The sequence below is a fragment of the Drosophila mojavensis genome, unplaced genomic scaffold (genome assembly GCF_018153725.1).
Source record: "Drosophila mojavensis isolate 15081-1352.22 unplaced genomic scaffold, ASM1815372v1 contig_231, whole genome shotgun sequence".
Lineage (NCBI taxonomy): Eukaryota > Metazoa > Arthropoda > Insecta > Diptera > Drosophilidae > Drosophila > Drosophila mojavensis.
In genome coordinates this window covers 4,703,363-4,728,707 of record NW_025318772.1, presented here as the reverse complement: position 1 = coordinate 4,728,707, position 25,345 = coordinate 4,703,363, and the positions used below count along the sequence as shown (strand labels likewise).

The following is a 25,345-nucleotide window of genomic DNA, read 5'->3' as shown; positions in this document are numbered from 1 at the left end:
AGTGCTTAGATGTTTGCCCTTTCGGCATCTATCAATGTTAATTAATCAAACCAGATTCGATAAGCAACCGAACAATAAATAATTTCCCTATTCATATATAAACTGAAATAATCAACAACAAACAAAAACTTTCCAAGCATCAACATGGAACTGGATCCGGACTTTGTCAAGGAATTCGCTTGCCTCAAGATCTCCACACGCGACATAAGCGCCGAGGAGCTGGCCAAATTCGATGCGAATGTGCCGCTGAAGGCACGCGCCCAGGTGAAGCACACCTCGTACAAACACGTGCCACAGTTCTTCTATGTGCCGCCGCCACCGGATGACAAACTGCGGCATTTGCTGCGTCGCGAGGCGCAGTCGTTGTTCCTGCAGCAAAAGTCCGAGGAGCTGCTGAACAACGAGGAGCTGCAGCAGCTGTGGCGCCTCTTGGAGCAGCATGTCACAGAGACGACCGCCAAGCAGCAGCTGATCAGCTACGACGACTACTGCAGGCTGAGGTCGACCCTCGACAAGAAGTGCCGCAAGTATCTCACGACGTGTCTCTTCGCCCAGCTGCTCAGCGAGTCACCATACCTGGGCAGCGTGGAGATCGCCTCCGTGTTCAACTACACCATGCGCAAGGTGTGGCTGACGCAGTGTCGCATTGGGCTCTCCTTTTACGATGATGTCGGCCAGGGCTACCTGCGCGAGTTCGACTTGGAGAACTACATTGTGGATCTGATACCCACGCTGGGGCAAATCTGCGATTGCATGGATCCCGCCTTCGAGAAGTTCTATGTGTGCACGGTGGTGAAGCGGTTCTACTTTTTTCTCGATCCACTGCGCACGGGTCGTATACGCATTCGCGAGATGCTGGTCTCGGGCCTGATTCACCAGCTGATGGAGCTGCGCGACGAGCCAAAGCCGACTGAGTCGGGGCCCGTGCATCTGAATCCCTTTTCTATGCCCGCCGTCCTGGCGGTCTACGGGAGCTTTCTCAATCTGGACCTGGATCACAATGGCCTGCTCAGCAAGCAGGAGCTGAGCAGATATGGCTCAGGCACGCTCACATCAGTGTTTATGGATCGCGTCTTCGAGGAGTGTCACACCTACGACGGCGAAATGGACTACAAAACGTATCTGGGCTTCGTCCTGGCCCTGGAGAATCGACAGGTGTGAGTTTAAGCCGAATGAACTTACGAGCAGGATTCATATTGTTTGGATAGTGTACTAAATGTTCATCTTAAAGCTCTTTGGCTCTAGCAGCAGCTGGCGATTTTCTTTATTTTATTAATACGGTTATCCTCTTGCATAGACATCCTCCTCGTTGCACTACTTATTCCGTATGCTGGACGTGCAGCACACCGGCTACCTGACGATGCAGACGCTTAATTACTTCTTCAAGGGAATAGAGGAGCAGTTGGCGCTTAGGTCTGCCGAGGCGGTGCGGTTCGAGGACTTCAGCAATGAGATATTCGACATGGTTACCCCCAAGGATCCGTGCAAGATAACACTAAAGGATCTGAGCAATTGGTAAGCTGTGCACACTGGATTCCACCTCCTCCTCCTTTTGTATTTTCCACAAAAATTGTCGTTTAACCATGTCCGGCGTGTGCAGCGGCCAGGCGGAGACCGTGGTATCCATATTAATTGAATTTCATAAATTCTGGGCTTACGAGAACCGCGACGACAATCCGCAGAATGCTTAATGGCCACATGCCACACGACGACAACAGCAGCAGCAGCAGCAGCAGGAGTAGCAGCAGTAGCAACAGCAGCCAGAGTAAATACGGCAACAACATTGAGCGAAATTTAATTAAAATCCCGAACAGACAAATAACATCAGTAGACACACATCTGCAGAAGAGTTTGGCGCTGACTTTGACTGCAGAAAGGCTCGTTCAGACTAGCTCAAAGTGATGTGAAGCCTCTTGTCCAGTTTTCAATTTGGCCTTTGAGTAGAGCTCGAAAATGTTGCAGAATTATTCTTAGCAAACACCATGCACTAGACACTTTAATTAACCCATCATAGTTTTTACTTTATAATGTTAAGAGATAAGTATCTTATTTGAAAGCACTGCAGCTGGCAAATGCAAGCCAACGCATCACTGTCAGCCCAAGACAGCCACACTGAAACAAAAATTATTTTATATGTACTTATATAGATGACGTGTATAAATTATTTGTGCATTGATATTTTGCGCTCATTAAATTCTCAGCGAACGAAAATATTTACATAATTTGGCTGGGCCTTAAAGCCCAGTGATATTTGTTGCATCTACCGTAAGAGGGAGGGAGAGAGAGAGAGAGAGAGAGAGAGAGCGGCAACAGTGGCCGCTGCTGCCCCAGAGATTATAATAATTTTATGACTCTTGGCAGTTGCAGGAGCGGATATAATGTAGAGTCTCCTACTCTCTAACCGGGCAACGGTTTATAAAACATTCATTTCAATTTCATTTCATTACGTAGAAATAAACCAAGTCATTCAGCCCAGCTGGCAGCCTGGCAGGCAGCCTGTTAGGCAGTTAGGCGGTTGGGCAGTCAGGCAGTGGGACAACCACACAGCTGAATGAAGGGGGCTCAGTTGGTGCTTTGCTTGGCTGCTGTCCATCTCAATAGGATGTGCTGCGACCAGCGAGCAGTCCATCCGCCGGATGCTCAGTAAAAGTTGCAGCTACTTCTGACCCGACCCGACTCCCCACCTCCTGCTGCTGCTGGCAGGCGCTCATTAACGAAATGACCGCTTGCATATTGCAGGCAGCTGCGGCTGTTTGGCGGCGTGGGGCAGGCACGAGAAATGCCTTCAAAAATTCAGGAACTGCATGCAACGGCAACACTGAGGCAACACCCGTTTGCAGGAAGTGGCCTACTGCCAGCGGTAGCTGGAAGAATAACAATGGCTGCTAACTGTAGCAGTCAGTGGCAACGGTAGTGGCAGTTGCACTTGCTTTTTACGGCTGCACCACCAACACCACTGTCTCCACCACCACCGTCACCAACAGTGCCAAATGCCGCACAGTCAAAAGTTTTGTGGCAGTCGCGGCACTCGAATTGTTTGCGGAAATACAAATAAATAAAGTGCTGAACGAAAATTGCGGCAACTTGCGACTTGCAACTTGCAACTTTCGACTTGCAAGAATTGCGCTACGTATGCGGGTAGTCTCCCACTAACTCTTCCTCTCTCTCTCTCTCTCTCTCTCTCTCTGTCTGTCTCTCTCTCTCTCTCTCTGTCTTTCTCTCTCTCTGTTATGTAAAGTGTTTTATGGTTATTCGTCGCTTAGCAGAAGTAGTTCTGCATCTGGACTGCACGGGCTGTCCCGATGACAGCCTAGAAATTATCAACGCCAGCTAGTTGAATGGCTGGCCAACCACTCACCCACACAGACACACACACACACAAACAAATAGTCGCCGACGGCCCGATTACCGAGCCCCATGCGACCCATTCGAAATCACTTAAAAACACAAATCAAGCAAAAGTTGAAAACACACAATAACAATTGTTTCGGGACACCCCATAAATTTACATGCCAACTGCGGGGGCAGGCAGCAGACACTCTACGGCTGCTACGGCTACATAGAAAACCAGAGAAAAAAACAGAAGAAGAAATAGGTACATAAATATGGCAGCAGAGGACGCCTACGCCTCCTCCTCGAAGGACAGGAGGAGCAGCGGCCAGGAGCAGCAACCAGAACAATTCGTTTCTGTCACAATCAGATTCGGATTGGGCACAAAAATTTCGAGTTCGCGTTCCCATTTCGCATTTCGTATTTGGCGTTTCACATTCGCGTTTCGCGTTCGCATGTTGCCGCCATGTTTCATGAATTATTTTCCTGGCCAAAAACTTTTCCAAACTTTTCAATGCACAATGTGTGTGCGGCAGAGAGAGAGAGAGAGAGAGAGAGAGAGAGAGAGAGAGGAGAGGGAGAGAGGCGGGGACAATATAGAAAGTAGTAGGCAATACATTCACTACCGGCTGTCCCTTGGCCTGACTCTTTGCTGCGTTTCCTTGGCCTGGCGCATATTTCGATTACCATTTTGCCGGCTCCGGCTGCCGGCTGCCGTCTGCCGTCTGCCGTCTGCCGGTTAGCGATCGAACTTCGGAAGGAGCTGAAAGGCTCTGCCAATGTTTCACATTTTCTGCAACTTAGCTCCCGCTGCTGCTTAAATTTCAATTGTGTGGCATGGGCCGTGGGCCCAGGGCCGCTCGACTCGAGAGCACTCTGGTGCAGGCTTTAATAAATTATGGCAACATTCCCAGCAGCGGGACGAGGCGGGCTGCATTGGTGGGCCCGCTGCTGCCTGGCCGTGCACTGGCCGGTGCCATTCACGTCACTTGGAAAAAGTTCATACAACAAATGCGCCTCACAAGAAAAACAACAACAACAGCAATAACACTCAACGGGGCCAATAACAACGACAACATCAGCAGCAGAGGCAGCAACAACGATAACAACAACAACGACAACAATGCTGTAAAACGACCGCATTACGAGCTCGCGAATTGCTGGAGCTTCACATTGGCCGTAAGCTAAAAGAGTCCGACACGGAGTTGGGCTGTCCGACCAACCGCTGGCAGTGGCAACAGCAACAGCAACAGCAACAGCAATAGTAACATCAACAACAACAACAACAACAACATGGCCAAGAAATGGCAGCTTTACAACTTCCGCCAAGCGACTGTGGCGAGTAGACACGGACGATGAGGAAATAGTACGGGAGCAACAGCAGGAGCAGCAGGAGAAGACGTAGCTGGCAACTGTAAAATGTATGTTGTAGTATTCCGCTTTACTTTCTTTTTTGTTTTGGTGCTGAATGGTGGACTCATCTCATGTCATTCGGGATTATTTTGTGGGTTAAAAACTAATTTGCGGTCATGAAGTGGATTTGGTGGTTCGTGTGCGTCCTTTTTGCTGTTGCCTGTTGGCTGTTGGCTGTTGGCTGTTCGGCTACTCTCTGTGGGCTGCTGTTGACATGGCGCCCAGTCCATAAATATGCAACAAAACTGGCAACTAACTAGCTTTGCCTCATGTTCGCCCGGCCCGCTGACAATTGGCCGCACTCGCCATGCACTTCATTAGCATACCAAAGCCGGCTAGATTTAAGGTACTTATCTTGTAAACACACACACACACAGTCGTACACACACATAATTTCGATTTCAATTTGGGGTTCAAGTTCAGACCAGCTGCCAAGAGGCGGGGCCGGCTGGCTGACCTGTTGAAAGTTCATGAGCAAATTATATTATTTGATTTCGTTCATGGGTCAGCATCTCGTGCCGGCAGTCGTGCGTTGACATTTCAATTTTAATGGTCGCATTTAAATTGACACGAGCTGGCTCGAGAGCCTTCGACTCCGACCAATCAACAACAACAAGAACAACGTCAAATTGTCGCCATGGGCATTTTTAATGTGCGATCCCTTGAATCGGGTGCTGAGGCTGAGTTCCTGGCACTTGCCAGGAATCTGGCAGCAATCGCACGGAGGCGGTCCAGGCCAACTGTTGTTGCTGTGGACAATGGTCAATTAAGTGAAAATGGCATTATTGTTATTATCGTCACGATGGTTGTTGCTGTCGTTGTCGTTGTCGTTGTCGTTGTTGCTATGCCCGTCCTTGTTATTGTGTTACTTAATTTTATTGGTTTCAATACATTTTGCTGAGAGTTCGGAGAATTATTTATTGAATAAATTGCATGTGACAGTAAATTTCACATAAACTCAACTGCTTTAAGTGAATCTTTGCCAATTTGCGACTTTTGTTATTTTTGAAAATTCTTTAATTTAATCTATTTCTGAGCAAATTCTGTCAACTTGATAGACAAACTGAATGGGCCAACTTGACAATTGATAAGTAAATGAAATTCTATTGCTGCATATGCTGAGCTCTTGCCTTTATAAGTAAAGTAAACTGTTTTTTAGAGTATAACATTTTTTATTAAAAAAATAAAACAAAACAACTCACAAGTCAAAGTCTGAGTAAACACAATAAAAAACAGTGACAACTGTTCCAATGTTGTTCGCGGCAATTATCGAAGGCAAAACAAAGTAAACACATCAATAAACAGAGCTCACAGTGATTTGATTACATTATTATAAAACAATTTGCATTCGATAAAAGCCAAAGACAGCAGCAGACAAACTCATAAAAGTCGCGCAATGAAAATTGAGCGAGTTTTTCCCGCCACCCCGAGTCGACTTGATTTTTTGTTGGCTTTGAAGGCCTCACAAAGAAAATATGCAAAACGTGCATAAATCTCGCCGTTTGATGGCTGAGCACTTGCAGGGGGCCGAGCAAGGCGAGCGGGGAGCAGTGGAAAATCACAGAGTCCGCATTCAGAGAGTCTGTCGAAATCGAAACGCGTTAGTGGGGAAACAATTTCCAGGACGCGCGGCAGCTGTCAGGGGGGAGGCGGCAGGAGGCTGCGCATGCAGAATAAATGATTTTCTATTTGTTAAGTCAAAGTGAAAATTCTTGGCCTCAACAACTGTGTGTGTGTGTGTGTGTGTGTGAGCGTGCGGGTGCCTGCGTATGTGTTTGTAGGCTTTGAGTGTTGACATTTCTTTGAGCCGCCATCACTCACAGCAAATACAAACGAATCCGTTGCGAATGCAAAGAAAACATTTGAGCATTTACATTTTCTCACTCGCCCGCCCGAAATTGTGTGTGTGTGTGTGTGTGTTGGACTCGTCCCGCCCACCGGGACGTCCTATTTCGTCTCATTTACGAGCCGCACATATCATAGGCGAGTGCCTGCACATCCCGAAAGAGGTCAAAAGCCGGCGCATATGTCAAGTGCTGCCAAAGAACCGAACTGAGCCGAAAAGAGGCCAGCATTTTGTGACCGAGCGACCTGGCGACCAGGCGACCAGGCGACCCTGTCGCATGCTGCACGCCTTGCCCCTGGCTGCCGTGCTTAGGAAATATAAATTTTTATTCTTATCTTTTGCATTCTTGCTCTCACTTTTGTTCCATTTTTATGCGATGCTGCTCTGCTGCTGCTCTGCTCCTGCCTTATCCTTTTTTCTCTCCGTCTCTTATTTTTTACGTGTGTTTCGTTCATTGTTGTAAATTATTTATGCCTGCGTAAAATATTCAAAGCTCGGCGCACTGACGCGAAATGTGAAAGAGAAAACGCACTACAGCCAGCAGCAACTGACGCTGATGCGACGTGGAGGGGGCAGCGCGGTGGGTAGCGCGGGGGCAGTGGCAACAAAAAGCAGTCCAAGTTATTATTCATAACACAGCAGCATTAAAGTGTAAGGGAGTATGCGACAATTCCCACAACCATTCGTCCAGCCGCACCGACTGCCGAGTGCCGACTGCGGACTGCCTACCGCCTGACGTGGCTGGGTGTGGGTGGCAGTGGGCGTGACACGGCAGGCGGCTGGACTGGATGACTGGCTGGCAAGTCACTGGCATAAATCATTTACAAGCTTCAGCAGCAGCAGAAACAAAAACAAAATTTGACAATAATACCGAACCATCTAATTCCGGACTTTGTTTGCCGTTTCGATTTCCCGGCCGGGTTTGTGTGAGAGCCGAGAAAGGATTTGTTGCGTTCGCTGTTTATTTTGACAAGTTTTCAGGGACGTTTCTTTTTAATTAATTAAAGTGCTTTGCTCGGCTTATTTTCGGGCCAGTTTGTACACCTTGCAATTAGCATTGCGTCAGCGAATATTGTTTCTGGAGCCCCGTTATCAGGCAGGCAGCAGGTCGTAATGCTGATTTAATCAAATTTTCTGCTTAGCAGCTGGCTTAAAGTCCAGCCCAAAGTCTTAAAGAACGCGAGTCGCGAGCGCCCGACCTTAATGATACCAAGCCAAATAGGTCATTGGAGCAGGGCGCAAAGTTGTTCGCACGAAAACTTACATTACAAATTGAAAAATTCTACACGTGCGCAAAACCTTTCGCACTGCAATGGCAACTGTTGAAAGTTAAAAGTCGACACCAAAGTCAGGTCTTTGTATTTTAAGTTAACATTTTGACACCCGGCGCCGCAACCCACCGCACCGTCCCCACAACACTCGAAGATACACTCGCCCACACACACACTCACACGCACACACATACACAAGTGGTGCCTGGTTCAAGAGCGTAGCCATAAGGTTTTAAGTGGCAATCGGTTTCGGCTTGGGCTATCAAGCGTGCCTCTACAGCTACACCTACACCTACACAGCACACACGCACACACACAAGCACAAATACATCTACAACTGGCGCTCCTTGTAGCATTTCTCCGCTTTTTGTTCTGCAACAATGGGAGCAAACGCCCTGCTTTTCTTTTACCTTTGCCAAAGGTGTTCGCGTTGAATTCAACACCGAGCATCCGTCCAGAGGCAGCATTGAGTTGGCAGTCGGCAGTCGGCAGTCGGCATCATTATGCTGCAGATTGAAACCGGGTATATTAGCTGCAGGTAATTAACTTCATTTCTATTGGCATAACAGTTAAGCCCACTAATGGAACTTGATTTATGTTATGTTCGAATTCCCCGCTAGAAATGTGAAATTGCTGTTGACTCTACCAAATTCAAAAGGAGTCGTGAGCTAAATTTCTTGTCTTGTTTATATACAATTTTTTTATTGAGTGATTATTATTGTGGCATCATAATACTGTCATTCATATCCTACAAATTATTTTGGTTCTTATTGAATTATAAAATATTTATTCCTAATTTTCTGTATTCAGTTTTAGTCAAAGGGAAAACTAATAGTTTTTCTAAGAGCATATTCCAGAGTATCTCAGCGTCAAATGCTGAGGCAGCACTGGCCACTGTTGCCGTTGCCTACTTACAAGCGTTGGCTGCCTCAAGAGCTGCCCGGGGGCGAATGGGGCATGGCGGCAGGCGGCTGGTGGGTGGTGGGTGGGACAAGTGGCTGAAAAATATTGTCGCGCATTTGTTCGCAGCTTACGAAAACATTTTTCTTAACACGCTCAGCCATTTTTTGCACGCTGCTTGTAGTTTTTCGCAACTTTTGTTTGCCGCCCGCTTTAAGCGACGCGTTCCTCTTGCTCAGCTTCAATTTGGACCGCAGAGTGCACAATTTAAAGCATTTACGAGCGCAATTTGTCTGCGGCGCCAAAGTCGCAGACCGCAGTCGCAGTCGCTGTCGCAGTCGCTGTCGCAGTCGCCGTCGCAGTCGCATCCAACTCCAGATCCCGTTGAGTTTACATATATATAATCTTCTCTTCTTCTTCTCCTGCTTCTTTTTTTTTTTTTTTTTTTTTTTTGCTTGGTTTCGCCCCGGTTACGTGTCCTGTGCAGGATGCAGGTCGGATAGCCCGGCTGACTCTCTGGCTGACATTTTTCTTGGCGTAAATCTGGCAGCAGCAACTTTAGCTGCTTTTTGCAGCTCATTGAATTTCGTGTACTTTTGTCTGCCATTGCCATAAAGGTATATGCACTAGCATCAGCTTCCCAGCCCGTTGCTTTGAGCCAACTTCGATGCAACTAAATGCCAAATAGAAACTGTTTTGCGGCCCTCCCTCCCTCGCATGGCACTGCGGCGTCGCCAACCTGCGGGCTTTATCAGAAGTTCTAGAGTACTCTGCATATGCCTGACTCTATTTGGCAAGCAGTGCCAAACACTTTGCATGCCTTCCCCCTCCCCCTCCCCCTAAGCCATCCTCTGCTTGCTGCTGTTGCCGCTTGCTGGCGTTTATTGTCAATACGAAAGTTTTACACATTTTACCAACTTCTTTTCTTCCCGGCTTGTGCGTAAAATTGTGTAAGCGGATTTTTGCTGCATATCCTGCGGGCACCATTCCGAATGGGTTCCAGGATGTGCGGTGTCTGGCATGTGGTGAGACCGAAGTCGAAGTCATCTGCAGCTCGTGCCACACGTGTGTGGGCTGAACTCCAATTTAAACGAGTTGAACAAAACGCTTTAGCGTTTAGTTTGCGTTAAAGTTTCATGGAATTGCTGTTGCTTATGGGACCACGATTCCACGTCCACACGCCCTTACGCCCACACGCCCACACGCTCATACGTTCAATCGCCTGACTCTGTGGCGTGTAATTTATGGCCCGTTGCCACACACAACTTTGTATGCAGCGCTAATCGCAGGTCAATTTCATAAACAAATAACACAGCTGCTATCTGACCATAAGTGCCACTCGTAGACCCTTGTCCCGCTCCTCCTGCTCCTAGCACGCCATGGTCACAATGTGAGTTGTGGTGCACACACCGACTGTATCTTATCTTAATTATAGATCGATACACAAAGCTCTCATGTCCAGAGGTGTCTGCCCGTGTCTGCCGGCGGTCGGCCGCCCCACCCGTCCCGCTCCCGCTGCGTGTCAAAACTAATTCCTGCTGCCAAAGCCTTGTGGGCCGTCGGGCAGCGGCTCGGTGCAGGGCCAACAGTTTCCCGTTCTGTCATGAGCTGACATAATAATTTATACCGATTGTCTGGCTACAAAGCTCCACTCATTGAGTGCCTCCGTCTGTCTGTCTCGTCTTGTCAGTGCACAAAGTATGACTCAATCTAAGCTTGCCAAGGCATTAGGCAAAATGTCAATGTCACCCAGCGTTTGTTTGCTTGTTTGTCTGTGTGTGCGTGTGTGTGTGTGTGTGTGTGCATGCCAGCAGATGTGAATCTGAGCTGAGGCTCTGCCAGCTGTCAAACCAGTGCTAGAGATTTTTACCTTGAGGCAGTCCAATCTGCCGACAGTCCCCAGCCAAGGGCCAACAGCTTCATCAGCAGCCATTTTCCTAACCATCAGTTTGTTTCTCTCTTACTTCTCTCTGTCTCTCTCTCTGTCTCTCTTTCTTCAGTTATCCATCACTGTAATTGAGTGTAATTCCATGGTAATCAGAGCAAACATCTATAAGTGCCAGGTATGAAATTTACAAATGAACCCAAAGCATCCTCAATTGATTTTCCCAGCCACAAAATTAAATTCTGCTGAAGAGTTGGCCTACCATTCGTTCGTTCAGCTTCTTCTCAATTGAATGCATGCACTTTGCATTTTATTACCGCTCTAATTAGACTCTGATATTCGTAGCATTGATGTGCTCAAGGCGGGGCAGCACTTCAGACTGTTTCCAGCTGTGCTGGAAGGTACGACAACGGCAAGGACAACAACAACAACAACAACGACACGACACCAAAACAAGGCGAACCAAAATGTATGCCGCACTAAGCAAGGATCTAGTGGAACACAAAACACAAATGCCAACAACGACAGCCACAACAACAACAACAACAACAACACGGAGCTACAATCGAGGTGGCAAGTCGACAGCAGCCAACTGTTTCATAGCTAGCAGCAGTGCAATGCAAAGAGGTAAAAACAAAAATTTAAACACACTGGAAAAATAATCTATTAACTAGGAATTTTCAAATGTTATCAGATTACATAATTAAAAATAAAATTTAACGAGTTGTACAATAATAATAGTTTGGTATATTGTGAATTAATGACAGGTATTGCACTAGTTTTTTTTCCCTTCAGTCTGTATTATGTGCACAACATTAATTGAAGTGTAAGACGAAACCGTTAAAATTGCCCTGAAACAAAGCAAGCAGCATAGTTTCTATACAATACATGTGTGTGTGGGTGTGTGCGTGTATTGGTTGACTTGTTGGCCTGTGTGCGTGTGTGTAAGGAAGCCTTTACAAACCGTAAACCGAAAACCACATAGAAACAATGCTGTAGCGAAACTGTCATGTAAGGCAGCCCTTCTCACTCTCTCTCTCTTTCCCACCAAGTACTCTCCCAACAAGGGTAGCCAGCCATTGGCCGTTACTCATACGCATCGTGTCCGCTGCTGAGTTAACCGATTGACCAAGGAGCGTCGCGTCGCGTCGCTTCGCTAACGTCATCATTGCGAATGTGGCGCCACTCGACGGTAACGTGACACATATATCCAATGGCATTGGACCCACTTTCAAAGTGCGCCAGCACGCATCGCCTGTCTGACAAGCCCAGCGCTGTTGTGCTCGAGGTCGACACGGTTTCTTAAAGCCAGTAAGCCACTTTAGCCGCATTAGCCGCACAGAGGTAGACGAATATAGTTGGCTAAGCTGAGCTGAGCTCAATCGAGTTCAAGGCAGCCCTAATATATATATTATTTACCTTGGGCTATCTAATCGGCTGATAAATCAATCATAATTGTGGCACATCTGACAATCACCGCTAGGCAAACAATAGCCACAAGATAAACAATTAAATTAAGCCCAAACGAATCGCCAAAGGACTGTGTCCTGGATAATGACAGCCCGATCGCCAATAAGTCCCAGTGCTTCGTCTGTTTTCTGCTTGCCCAGCAGATTCGTAGTCGCGCGCAACCAGAAACCAGGGAATGAATTTCTCTTCCTTTGTTGTTGTTGTTGTTGTTGTTGTACTCAATAAACGACGACTTCGGAGCCAAAATGGCAATAAAAACGGCAATTGATAAGCGCAGGCCCACCAAATAAGCAAACAATCAAGTGAACTGCGAACGGCCAGGACAACCGAAACCGAAAAGCCAAAGCCGAAGCCGAAGCCGACCATGAAGGAGTGCACGAAGTACGGTCGGATGGCGGGGCGGGTGTCAGGGGGTGCTCTGGTGGAGCCAACAAGCCAACAGGCAAACAAACAATCAAACGATAAACGGATGCCAAGTGGCAAGGGGTTGGGGCCGGAGCAGGCCGAAAGCATTTCAACCTCAATTTGGCAAATTCTATTACGATAATAAGAGAATGATGTTTGGGGTAGGGGGTAGGGGTAGGATGGAGGGCGGACAACGCCACCAGTTCGTAGTGTATGGGTGGCAGCAAATAGCCGGAAAATGTTTTATGTGCCGACAACAACAACAGCAACAGCAACAACAACAGCAACAGCAACAATAGCAACAAAAGGCAGTTAAAAGCAAAACAATGCATTGGCCGCCACTTGAAGTGTATACAAAAATGAGTGAGATCCAATTTCAGTTCGATTGTTATCCAATTTCTGAGCAAATAAGTGAAAATGTTTTCATTCTCATGCCTGCGAGGCATATAACAATGAATTTACTGAGAGCTCGTTGCTGGGTTTCAGCCTGTGCGTGTGTGTGTGTGTGTGTATGGGTATGTATGGGTGTGTGTGGCTGTGTGAGTTAAGCATGTCAATAATTTGTCTAGAGCTCTGTCGCCAGACTAACCGAAGCCAAGTGTAAATAAGAGGCGAGTCGAAATAGAAATGGTGCAAATATCAGCAAATGAAATAAATGAAGCCAGCACAAAAGGATTGCGATACAGTTGCCGAGAGGCAGCTGCGGATGGAACAAGGAAAGAGGAGCACGGAGCACGGAGCATGGAACACTAGTCCTGCGTTAAGCGGCTTACCAGCTAAGCTCTATGTCTATCTCAATCTCGTGCTCTATCGCTATCTCTATCGTTCTATCTATCTGTCTGTCTGTCGGCACACAGCATTGACGAAATCTAAGTCAAGACCATTTTCTCGGGCCCGTGCTCGTTTTTTGTTGTTTTATTTGGCTGGTGAGCGTTAAGCATCTTTTGATTTTAAGCCCGATTAGGAGCATTAAAGCGACGCTTATCCAAGTGGAAAAGGCAACAACAATAAACAGCAACCAGTCGGAGCCATAAAAGTGGCAGCGTCTGATTCGCCGCCCCCTGCCAGCCAAGTGCAAAGCATAAAATGCAAATCTGCGATTTGGTTTGTTAAACATTTGCTTAACCACAAAAATGAAAGCCAACAAAAAAGGAGAAGAAATAACACAAAAAGTAGCTCAAACACAAGTCGCTCGTTGTTGTCACACAAGGGGAGTGACAAACTCATGACAACAACAGCAACAACAACAATGGGAGAAAAACAAAAGCGGAAAAGCACATGGCTGAGGGAAATATACCAGATTATGAGACAAGGGCAACATATGCCAAGCGCCAAGAATCTTGAGAGTAGAAGTATATATATATATAGAGAGAGAGAGGGTGTCTATGTCAGAGAGGGGGAGAGCCTTGGAGGGAACATAAACTGGCCAGCAGGCGAGTCTATATTTGGCTGAGCAGCGCGAGGGAGCGGGCGCCAGAAGGAGCTAACGCAAATGAAGGCAAATTACGTTAAATAGAAAAGAAAACTTTTCCACTTTTTAACTTTGGCGTACGACTCGGAACTGGCAACCGGCAAGCGGCAACCAGCAAGTGGCAAGTGGCATATGGCAAGCAGCTAGCAGCGTGCAACATGCGGCGTGCGGCAAGCGGCAAGCGGCGTTGCGCGGCTGTTGAACATTTTACAAACAATTTAAGCGTCGCATTAAATTATTGTTACGCTTAGGCTTTAAGGCAGCTGCCAGAGCCAGGTCCAAATGTTTTCCATTTGCTTGATGCCTTGACTTTTATGGCCCAAGTCGCGCGCACTCGCTGTTTCTCGCTCTCTCTCTCTCTCACTCTCCCTGTCGCTGTCTCTGTCTGGCGCAGAGATGTGCGATAAGAGTGAAAAATGGTAAATTAAGCTAAAGAAAAGCGGCTTCATCTTGAAAATAAAACCAAAAGTCTTTGTTGTTTCTGTAGCAGCTCTTGTTGTTGTTGCTGTTGTTGTTGTTTCTTTTGTTGCGGCGTGCGTCAGACTAAATTAGAGCAAAAACTTAATTTGCCTTTTGGCTGCGCCCAAAAGTAGGCAACAGCAACGGCAACGGCAATGGCAACGCGAACGCGAACGCGAACGCGAACGCCGAATCAAAAGGGAAAATGGCGCAAAATAACAATTATGTTTTAAGGCAATTGTATTGCTTTGTTTTCTTGTTTTTTACCGCCCAGATTGTTGGTGTTTTCTTTGTTGGTTTTTTTACACTTGTAATTGAGAATGAAATAAGGTTAATTAGAGTAATGACCACTTTGCCGCTCCGACTCTTGGCTGCTTTGCTGCCCGCAATCTCGCAGTCTCGCAGTCGCCGCCTCAATGAAGACATTTCAAATTTCGAAACAGCGCCAACAACGCTTTCTGGTCAAGGCTGCTGTGGAATGCTGGCTGATTGTTGTTGCACAAGGCATTTAAGCTAGCTCACTTATTTATGCCACAAAGTTTCGAGCAACTCAGTTTGTTGACTTGTCGACGACAAGCCGAGCTGTTCATGCGTAGAACTTGCTTCTCTCTGGAGTAAGTAGCCTCACACAGTATTTAGGCAAACACTTTTGAACTATCAAACACTTGAACCCATTTACTTTACTGGACCTGTGACAGGCTCCAGGCTCCAGGCTCCAGGCTCCATGCTCCAGGCCCCCTCCTCCTGCTGCTGCTGCTGTGAATGAAACACGTGTCTCTTATACATGTTAAATGACTTTTAATTGGTGTTAGTGCATTATATCGTCAGAGCATTTGCTCTCTCTCTCTCTCTCTCTCTCTCTCTCTCTCTCTATCTCCTTTGCTGTTGTTGTTGTTGCTGTGAACGTGTTGGCTTGTTGTGCAATAGTTTGCATGGCAATTCGGCCCAAAAACTTTATGAACAGCAAGTTTTTTGTTTGTACCTATTACATATGTAACCACACCACAAGCTCAGCCCTGCCGAGAACTCTGCTCTCTTTTTTGAAGCAGCCCGTAAACTTTTCATACAATAATAATCACTTTGTGAAAGTTTTGCGTAAGCCGTCATAGCTACCAATTCGGTGACACCCAAACTTTGGCTCTAAGGCTGAAATTACTGCGCCCCCTCCACCCGCAGTCAGAGGGCAAACTTTTTGCGGACTATCTGTCGACCAGCAGCCAGGCAGTTTGCAGGCCAGTTAACACAACTGAAACGCGGCCCACCGCCTTGCCCACCACCTCCCATCGAGCAGGACCAATTAATACATGTGTCGTAAAGTTGGCCGAGATTTTCGCATATGTCGCCTGCCAAATGTTTGTGTTTATTATGCCATATGCGACCCTCAGAGAATGTCACGCCGCATAAAAGGCCCTATGAATGATTAAAGCTTACGATTTGTATACCCTAGCTGTTAGGGGTATTATAATACATAATGTATAAACGAAAATTCAAAAATATATAAGATTTATTGTTAAAAAGAAGTAAAAATTAGACAAATCTTACGAATTTCTTCAGTTGTTTATCTTAACATCAATTTAAATTATATTTTATTAACTGTGACTTATATTTGCCTAGGGTATAAAATCATTTGTCAAACTTTCCTTTAGGTTGAACAAAAATTACATTTGCTGTACGTGGATGCGTCAATTGTCATTTGCGCAATTATTTATTTGATTTTTTACCCAGTTGCTTCTTGTTATTTATTTTGGCATGTTTAAAAATTTATGTACAAATTTGATGTGCAAATTTAAATTAAATTTTTGCTGTGTGTGCGCACACACACACACACATATACACATGCCATGACTTTGCGACAATTGAAAGGCATGCACGCACATACATACACACATACAGAGAGATTTCACAAACACACTCAACTCCAAAGCCTTGCGCCTGTGTTCATATGGCAAAAATAAAGCTACATATTTCATGGCGGACGGAAGCGCAGAAAACAAAATAAAAAACAAGCAACAAAAGTCGACAAAAAAGGGTTGGCAACTACAACGCGAACATTTGGATGATGTGTAGACCTATTCAAAGCCAAAATGAAAAAATATGTTATATAAACAAAAAAAAAAAAAAAAAAAAAAGAAAACACAAAACACAAAACATAAAAATAAAGAAAATAAAATAAACAGCAACACGCAATTTGTTGTAGTTGTTTTTGACATTTTCATTTCGAGAATGTGTATGTGTGTATTTTGTGCCTACGCACACATTGCAATAGCGCTCATTACACACACACACACACACAAGCAAATAAACACACACGTGCAGAATACGGCACTACTACAGAACGCACTCAATCATAAATGAACACACACACACACACGCCGACCCATACACACACACACACACACACAGCAGCACACGCATGTGATAAGCCGGTCGAGTGGCATGTGACCAACCGTTGAACATTTACACAAAAAGGAAGTTGTTATTTCGGCTTCCGGTTAAGCGGAATTGTTATTATTTATAAGCGCACATGAATCAGGTATACATACACACATATATGTGCGCGTGCTCGTTTATATGCAGAGTATCAAGTGTTTCACTTCAATTTCGTCAGAATCACTTCCTGTTTAATTATACCCGAAACATAGCCTGAATGGAGAAACTAATATGCACTGAAACACTCGACTAGCAGATGGATATCTTATATGTTCAGCTAAGTTTATTAATTATTACATTACAGGGTATGATTGACCATTAAGAATGAAGAGGAGTTACTGAGGAAAATGGAGGAATAATAAATAGTTAAATACAAAATGATTGAGTTCTGTATCCATATGGGTCATAGCCCACACTTAATGATCACTTTGTAGGGTATGGGGCAGTCTACACTCTAATTTGCATTCAGTTCATTGACTAATGTTGCATAATGTCATATCAAATGAGCTTTTAATCAATTTATACGCCGTACAGTTTACTCTTGTAGCACTTGACGTTTACAAATGTTGGCAATTCGGATTGAAGAGTCGATGACTTTGAAAGTCAATGCCCCTTTTAGACCATTCCGAATTGACCGCTACCGATCAATTAGTGTTTTCATTGTCAGCTTATTTCTGGATGCTGACCGTGCAGCAATTACTGCTAGCATTTATTGGCTTATAGACTGAAAGTCCCAGGTGGGCTGAGAGTAGAGAGTAGAAAAACTCAATTGCCTGAATATTAAATACAATTACTACTCGAATTGTCCAGTCCAAATATTCAGCTATTCACGTGTCCAACAATTTGTTTATCAATTTGGCAATTGTTAGTGCTGGCACTTTAATTTAATTTCATTTAATTTTTGTTGACCAATTTTTTTGTTTGACCATAGTGCGCAAGTATTTTGAATAAAATAATTAAATTTTTATACGCTAATAAATGTACAGCGCATTCGAAAGTGTGCTTTAATTAACTGAATACTCAAAAACCAACAATAAAATATGCCAATAATGTCAATTATTGATGTGACTGATCGAGCGAGGGAGTGAGAGGCATGGATAAATAAATAGATTAAATTCAAAATGTGGAATGCAAATAAATATATCTGCATAATAAATTAATTACTACAAAAAATTACAATTAAATTAGGAATTCTATAAGCCAAACATTTAAAATTTTATGTGAAGAATATATCCTTAAATTACTAGTAAGCACTTGGCTTAAGATATCATTATAGAAAGTAGATGCGAAATCCTATGGGAATCGATATGAAAGCAGCTTTCACTAAATTGGCTTAGGAATTCCATGTGTTTGAGGCAAGAATGTGCATGTGTGCATCACATAGATTACTTTGATGTGTCAACAAAGCGCTGAATGGAAAATGTAAACGCATCAAGCGGAAAAATGGCACAAAAATAGGATGTGATATGTCTGCTGAAATAAATGTTGCAAAATGTTTTCCCAACTTCGGAGACACGCGACTCCAGCTGAAATATGCAAAGCAGCTGCGCTGATTGCTCCACACGAAGCGGCAAGTGGCAGGAGTCGGGCGGATGCAGCCCAACAAGATGTCAACAAAAATCATCGACTTGCATGGCGCGGAAATGAAGCTGGAAACGAGCTCCACCAAAAGAAGCTGCAGCAGGAGTAGCAGCAGGAGCAGCAGCCACAGCAGCATTGACAAAATGAAGCAATGGGAAACTATCAGCTAACTCGGCAGATTTTCCATTAAAAATCAGCACAGATTGAGCGAAAATTGAATGTTACCACCTGGTATAGCTACTTTCGCACTATGGGCTTGACTAAATATATTTTAGGTAAAAAATATGTCAATCTTTATTATTTGTGTTTTGAATAATAGGAACACAGACTTTCCTAAAATAAAATTGAATATGAAATTTTAATATAAAGTATGTATTTCATCTAATCTTCCAATCTAAGTTAGAAGATATATATTCATCAGAATCGGAAATTAAGCAGGGTCTTCAATAATTGTAAGTTAATCTAATGAAATGTGAGTTAAGCCAAGAATCAGAGAATGGACTGCAGGGATCCATGCTGCACTCAGATGAAGGATCAACACTATTCTATGCTGCACCGATCCTGAATGATCTAATTGGATTCTTCACTCTTTATACGAATGAGTATTTCTATTGCCATGGGGCTTGCATAGGACTAAAGTGTTCCTCTTGTGGTCCCATACTCGATCGTATTGACGTTGGGGATTCTCATTAAGTCCAGGTTCATTATTGAACAATCAGTATTAGCGGCTGCCATAGGGCAATTAGCTCAGTATTGCCAGCCCCAATGCCTCTGGCTCTGCCCAGCAATTAGTCAGCCAGTGCAAACATTTTACTACAGAGGAAATAGATTTTTTACAGTGGAATTAGCCGATGCTGATGCACTGTGAGTCGCCTGCCTTTCGATCGTTAGTGGCTCGAGCAATAAAAATGCGCTCAAGTGTCGCCTGCTTAAACGAATTGTGTTCATTTCGGCTGTTGTTGCTGTAGCTTGGCTTACGTTGCGTTGTCATTACAAGAAACCCGTGCAATATTCAGCGAGGAGAATGCAACACACAACACACAACACTCAACACACAACAAACAGCAGCAGCAACAACAACAACAACAACAACAACTTATGTATAAAGTTGCGCGCACGGAACACTTCCGCAGGCGAAGAGCTTTCCGCTTCCGGTTGTGTATGGCGTATGGCGTACGGCGTATGGCGCGGCGTGGCAGCGCTGCTGTTGCTTCCACTTCCTTCTGCCACAGCTGCAACTTTAAATATTAACAGCTAAGTGGCGTGTGTCGCGACTCGTAGGTGTTTGTCGAGTGTGTGTGCGAGTGTTTGTGTTTGTGTTGGTGTTGGTGAGAGTTCGAGTGCTGCTTCGATTTTTCTTGCGCTTATCGCTGCCCGTCATCGACTGCGTGCAGCAACGGGAACACAACCCGAACTATGAGACCAGCCAGGTATGGAGAACTTGTGCTTTGCACCGCCTCCGTCACCGCCGCCGCCCCTGCTTCCATCTCCGTCTATGACCGTGCCCTATGTCGCTATCGCGACCCACTGCCGTGCCCCTGTCAAAGTGTCATTTAGATCGTAATGGTTTGATAAGAGTGCGCACAAACACATTAAAACTCTTGCGTTACAACAGCAACAATCAGGAGTATCGATATTCGGCATCGGCTGGCATAAGCTACTCATAAGCTGATTGCCAGCCATTTGTCCTGCGGCACAAATTCACTTACTTCTTGTACATCCGCATTGTGGTGCGAGTGGTGCGAGCGTGTGCTCTGAAAATAGCTAGCAATTAATTGAAATCAACAAAAGCCTGATTGAAGTCAGCAATACGTCGAGTGGGCCACTTCATGAACATGACTCAGTAATTACACAAATAAGCCATTTACTCCCAGAGATCGTCGGCTAGTGGAAGTCAGAGTATGGCTCGTACAGGTGAACAAAGCGCAAAAGAATTGAGATAATTAATTGGATAAGGTATTCAAATTTGCGTCTCATACACGTGCTCTTTCGCAAGCGGCCTACGTAAATAAAATAATATTATACAGAAGGAGGCAGAAAAATCAAATGCCAGGCCAAAAGTTGGATGCGCAACAATTTTTTAATTTTATGCCCAACGATTCTGCTGCTTTGAGGCAGGCAACCAAAGTGACTTTCTAATTAGTTTGGTTTGTCAAGCGAGCAACCCCAAGACGAAGATGACACACTTGACTCAATTTACACACACACACAAACACACACACGCCTGTGCGTATGCGTATATCAAAACTCATATTTGCCTTAGCCTTTGAATTTAAAGAATGCTTAGGAGAGACACACAAGCATACATACATACATACATACATACATACATACATACGTACATATGTATGAAAGCAGAGAGATGGGAGGCCATAAAAATATGTTACAATGCTTCATCGTTGCCATATAAAAGAAATTATAAGAAAAAAGTTGCCCTGTCTGTCTGAGTATATATGTATGCGCCTGTGTGTGTGCGTGTGTGTGTCTTAGTATGTGTGTGAGATGGCAACGCGATGCCACAATTTCCGCAATTAAATAAAAACGCAAACTTAAGCCGCGGGCGGCGAGTGGTGGTAAAATGAATGTCGAGTGTGTCGCTGTGGCGAAATATTTACATATGTTGTTGCTGGCTGCGGTTGCTGTTGCTCACACAAACACAAACACACAAATACAGGCGCACACCAACACTAAGAGAGAAACACACCTACGCAGCGACACGCAACGCGTTGACTCTTTTTGATTTCAACCTCAGCACCTACCATCAAAATGTGTGTGTGTGTGTGTGTGTGTGGGCTCTTAGTTCATTTGAATATCATACACATGCAATGGAGGTGTAGATACACACGCATGTTAATAGCTATCAACACCGTTGGCCTCTGTTTATTTCTGGCACGTATATTTAATATTTCTGGCTGGCTTTTTTGCCATTTGAAGTTAACTTTTTGCCGTTTGTCTTGCTGGCAATGGCAATGGCTGTGGCAGGTCTGAAGGCAAACAGCTCAGAAACGAATATTTTTGGCAGTCGGGCAAACAGGGCAAAAAAAAAAAAAAATCAAATAACAGCACAAAAACAAAACTTTGCTCATTTGTTGCTAACTGCGTACAGCGAGTGAGAATGAGAGAGAGAGAGAGAGAGAGAGAGAGACCGGGAAGGCGAAAGAGGCAGACAGTGAGTACAAGTGATACAGGTAATGCAGTAGGTATCTTTGTAACATTTTATCTTTGGAGGCTGCCGCTGCTGTTGCTGGCAGTTAAAAGTACAAATTACAAATATCAACAAAACCAGCAGCAGCAACAACAACAGCAGCAGCAGCAGCAACAACAACAGCAGCAGCAGCAGCAGAGCAATGTAAACTCCTTGCCTGGGCGCTTGCCGCCTCAAAATATGCTTTTAATTTTATATGCATAACAAATTTACGTAAAGTGCGCTCTGCCAGCGATCGCCAGGTGTCTCCTCGGTATACACATGCGAGAGAGAGAGAGAGAGAGAGGACAGATTGAGGGAGACAGAGACAGTCTCATGAAATTATATAAAGACGCTTACTAGGTCGTTGATATGCCCTCTACCAAGAGCCGCCACTAGGGTCGGCCTATGCTTAGCTTGCCATTATATTAAAATTGCGTCTACGTGAGGGTTAAAATTTATGCCAGACTGACAGACGGCCAGACTATCTGACAGTGTGCCAGACAGCTGGGTACTGCCTGTGAAAAGTGAATTTTGATAGATGATGTGTGGGCTGTGCTCGACATAAATTTGCTGCTGCCTCAAGCGCTTGAAGCATGTTGACTCCAGATTTATTTGGCAGTGCGAAATGCAAAATTATTTTACACTGCGCACTAGTTACAATTTGCTGGCGCCTTTTTTAATTAAACGAAACGTACTTACGGGCTACAACTGACACGCCACAATGCCCGCCCGAGTGTCGACGTGATTATATATGTGCCACAAAACACGGCCACAACGCACTTTGGTGGCCAAATAAAAACCATAAATCCCTCAAAAATTGATGCTAAGCTCAGGACTTGAAACGACACACGACAACACACACACCCACACACGCACACACACACATACATAGGCAGACAGACAGACACGTACGCATAAAGCACTTTTAAGCCCGCTTAATGTGATGCACAGCAGACGAAATCTGTGGCAGTCACCTTTACGTCAATATACGTGTTTACCCCCCAAAAGAAAAAAGAGTAAGAATAATAATATACACATGTGTATACATATATATTTATATAGAAATAAGAATAAAAAAAATAGCACTTAATTAGCAACCTTGACTTTCAGCGCCTGCACGTCGAGTTGCGTGCTGTTAAATGCGGAATTTAAAGCCGCTTCAAAACTGGCAGCTGGCTTTAAACTGATTTCCAGGTGGCAGCTGGCAGCTGGCAGCTGGCAAGCCAGGTGGTTAACTTAGGCGAGCCACCCGCTGTTTGGTGGCTGGTATTTTGCCTTTTGCTGCGCTGGAATTTTGCGCAAATAAACACACACAATTTTTAATTTACCTTTTGCGCGCTTCGCTTGGCGCATTTTTTCTCATTTGAAGCGAAATCGAGACAGCTAGAGACCCATAAGCAGCGGTCGCCCCACAATTTTCGTGGTGCTACTGCCAGCCTGCCTGACTGTGGCTACGACTGTAACTGTGGCGCCACCACTCTCCCTCTCCCTCTCTCTCCCTCTGCGTCTCTGACTGTGGCTACTGCTGGCAGTCATTGGCATCGCTGCAGCTTTTTGTCTTTTGCTGAATTTTTAATTTGCCTGGCAACCATCGAAAGAAAACGGCAGCAGCTACGAGCTGCGAGCTGTGAGTTTGGGTTAAGTGTCTGCCTTTACCTTTTCTACATTTGATGAAGGTCAGGCCCAAGTGATTCAACACCATCAGCAACAGTAGCCGGAGGATAAGTGCGGAGCTCTTCTGCTCGGCTGCCCTATGTATCTCGGCTCGAGTGCGCTACAAATTGAAATATTACGTTGTGCTAGCTGCGCGAGACTACATAGACAGACAGAGGACAGAGACAGGGAGAGTACAGCAGCAGCAGATGCTGCAGCCATGTGGCACATTCGTATGGACACACATGCGGCATTAAATTTACATTTACTGCTTCTTTTGTGAAGCGTCGCATTGAATTTAATTACAATTTTAACGGCTATAAACGCACAATGCTCAACTATTGACACTGCCTGAGAAAATGGCATGCGGTGAACGCATGGCCAACGGCACGTATACGCAATAACGCGAAAGTGGCATACGCGCTGCACAAATATATGGCAACATTCAGCGGTGCACCAAACGTGTGTGGCAGCGAGTGGAGCGACGGAGTGGGCACAGAGTTCACCATTGCAGGGGCAAGAAATGCTGACCCAGTTTGACTTTGGCTTCATAACTAATTCACATACACAAACACACGCACACACACACACACGTGGCCAGATCAGGCAGAGTACATAAAGCATCCCTGTAACACGGACCTTCTGGCACCTGTGCGCGTTGTGTACACACACACACACACACACACACATCTGGCCAGGTGGGTCGTTGGATCGGGTGTTGCAATATAATTAAGCTGAAATAACATAAGAGCATTGTGCGTGTGCGTGTGTGTGCCTGTGTGTGCGTGTGTTCCTGAAAAGTTTAAAATTGATGCGACTTATCCGTTAGCGAATACTTTAATACGAATGGGAGCGAAGAAAAATGGGAAATGCTTAGATAAATAACAGAAGACAAACACTCGAAGATAAGAATGACAAGTAAATGGGGAAAAAATTAAGCATAAGTTTATTCTAGCCCCTGCCGCTGTCCCTCAATCAATTTTGAATGGGACGAGGCAGAGGACAAGTGCAGACGTTGAATGAAAATTTTATTCTGATTAAAATCATGCAGACCTGTACATATGTCATGCATAGTTCGACTGTCACAAGAAGCACGGGCAAACACTTGGGGTCAAAGGCTCCTTTTCCTGGCCACTAAAAGAAATTCCAATTCAAATGCGAATACAAATACGAATACCAATGCGAATGCGAATGCGAATACGAATGCGAATGCTAAGGCGAATGCGAATCCAAGCTAGTCATACATGTACATGTGTGCAAACTCAATCTAAATGCTATAAACTGCAAGACGTACTCGACGTTGTAGACGTCGTCTGTGCCGTCGTTGAGCTTGTCATGTGACAGGACCAAGGACTTGGCCGGACTACGTTGCTGTAGACTATGCCATATGTCGATAAAAAGGCATACGGAAATTTTTATGTCCCTCAACGTCAACCTCATTGCAAATTGTTATGTATGTATGTTGTCCGTGTGTGTATGTGCGTGTGTGTAATGTAGTTGTTGTATGTTTGTGTGCGTCGTTTTACGGCATTTGCAGTCTTCTTACCGGCAAACCAATCGATTTTGTAGTGCCTGCTCGAGAACGTCTTGGGGCCGAGCATTGAGTTCATTTTTTAATGACTAATTCTGCCAGGCAATTTAATTGGCCAGTGTCCGTTTGGCCTGGCCCCAATCAATCAATCAATCAATCAATACATCAATCAATCAATCACCTGTATTTGTAGCCGCGCTAGTTGCAAGCATTTTGCATTTCTGATGACCATGTGATATTTTTATGGCAACATCGCGCACCGCATCGAATCGGGCCGCGGAAAAACTCGAACTCAAACTCAGCTCGAGCTCGAACCCGAAACGGAACGTAACGAATCGAATCGATATTTATGATTATTTAATAAACTCAATTATATGGCCAGCCGCTGCCATTGCGTGTCACGCTCTTTCGCTTGCCCCCACTCCCCCGTCTACGCTTGCCCCTACCTCACTCCCGCTCCATCTGTAAGAGAGGTTATTGCGCTCGAAGTTTCTTTTGAATGATAGGCAGGTT

The 25,345-nt window shown here is 45.1% G+C and overlaps 2 protein-coding genes across 13 annotated transcripts in view; one reads left to right on the top strand and one right to left on the bottom strand.

The window, feature by feature from the left end:
• LOC6574961 overlaps window positions 1–25,345 on the bottom strand; it is a 111,259-nt gene that overhangs the window by 31,875 nt on the left and 54,039 nt on the right. The gene's annotated exons all lie outside the window — the stretch shown is intronic.
• On the top strand, window positions 44–2,222 carry LOC6574957 (serine/threonine-protein phosphatase 2A regulatory subunit B'' subunit gamma). Of its 3 annotated transcripts, XR_006356821.1 has the most exons (4): window positions 45–1,155; window positions 1,298–1,515; window positions 1,601–1,765; window positions 1,815–2,222. XR_006356821.1 is itself a non-coding variant. In XM_002000948.4 (3 exons), the coding sequence occupies exons 1-3, from the start codon at window positions 145–147 to the stop codon at window positions 1,689–1,691; spliced, it is 1,320 nt and encodes a 439-aa protein (XP_002000984.2). In that variant the 5' UTR covers window positions 45–144; the 3' UTR covers window positions 1,692–2,222. The 3 variants fall into 3 exon arrangements, 2 of the variants coding, with proteins under 2 accessions (XP_015023247.1, XP_002000984.2); XM_002000948.4 differs by having other exon boundaries at window positions 1,601–2,222; XM_015167761.3 differs by lacking the exons at window positions 1,601–1,765; window positions 1,815–2,222 and having other exon boundaries at window positions 44–1,157; window positions 1,298–1,450.

Coding starts and splice junctions, on each gene's coding strand:
- LOC6574957 (XM_002000948.4), top strand. CDS start 145: ATGGAACTGGATCCGGACTTTGTCAAGGAATTCGCTTGCCTCAAGATC. Junction 1,156..1,297: donor TGGCCCTGGAGAATCGACAG/GTGTGAGTTTAA, acceptor CCTCTTGCATAG/ACATCCTCCTCGTTGCACTA. Junction 1,516..1,600: donor CTAAAGGATCTGAGCAATTG/GTAAGCTGTGCA, acceptor CGGCGTGTGCAG/CGGCCAGGCGGAGACCGTGG.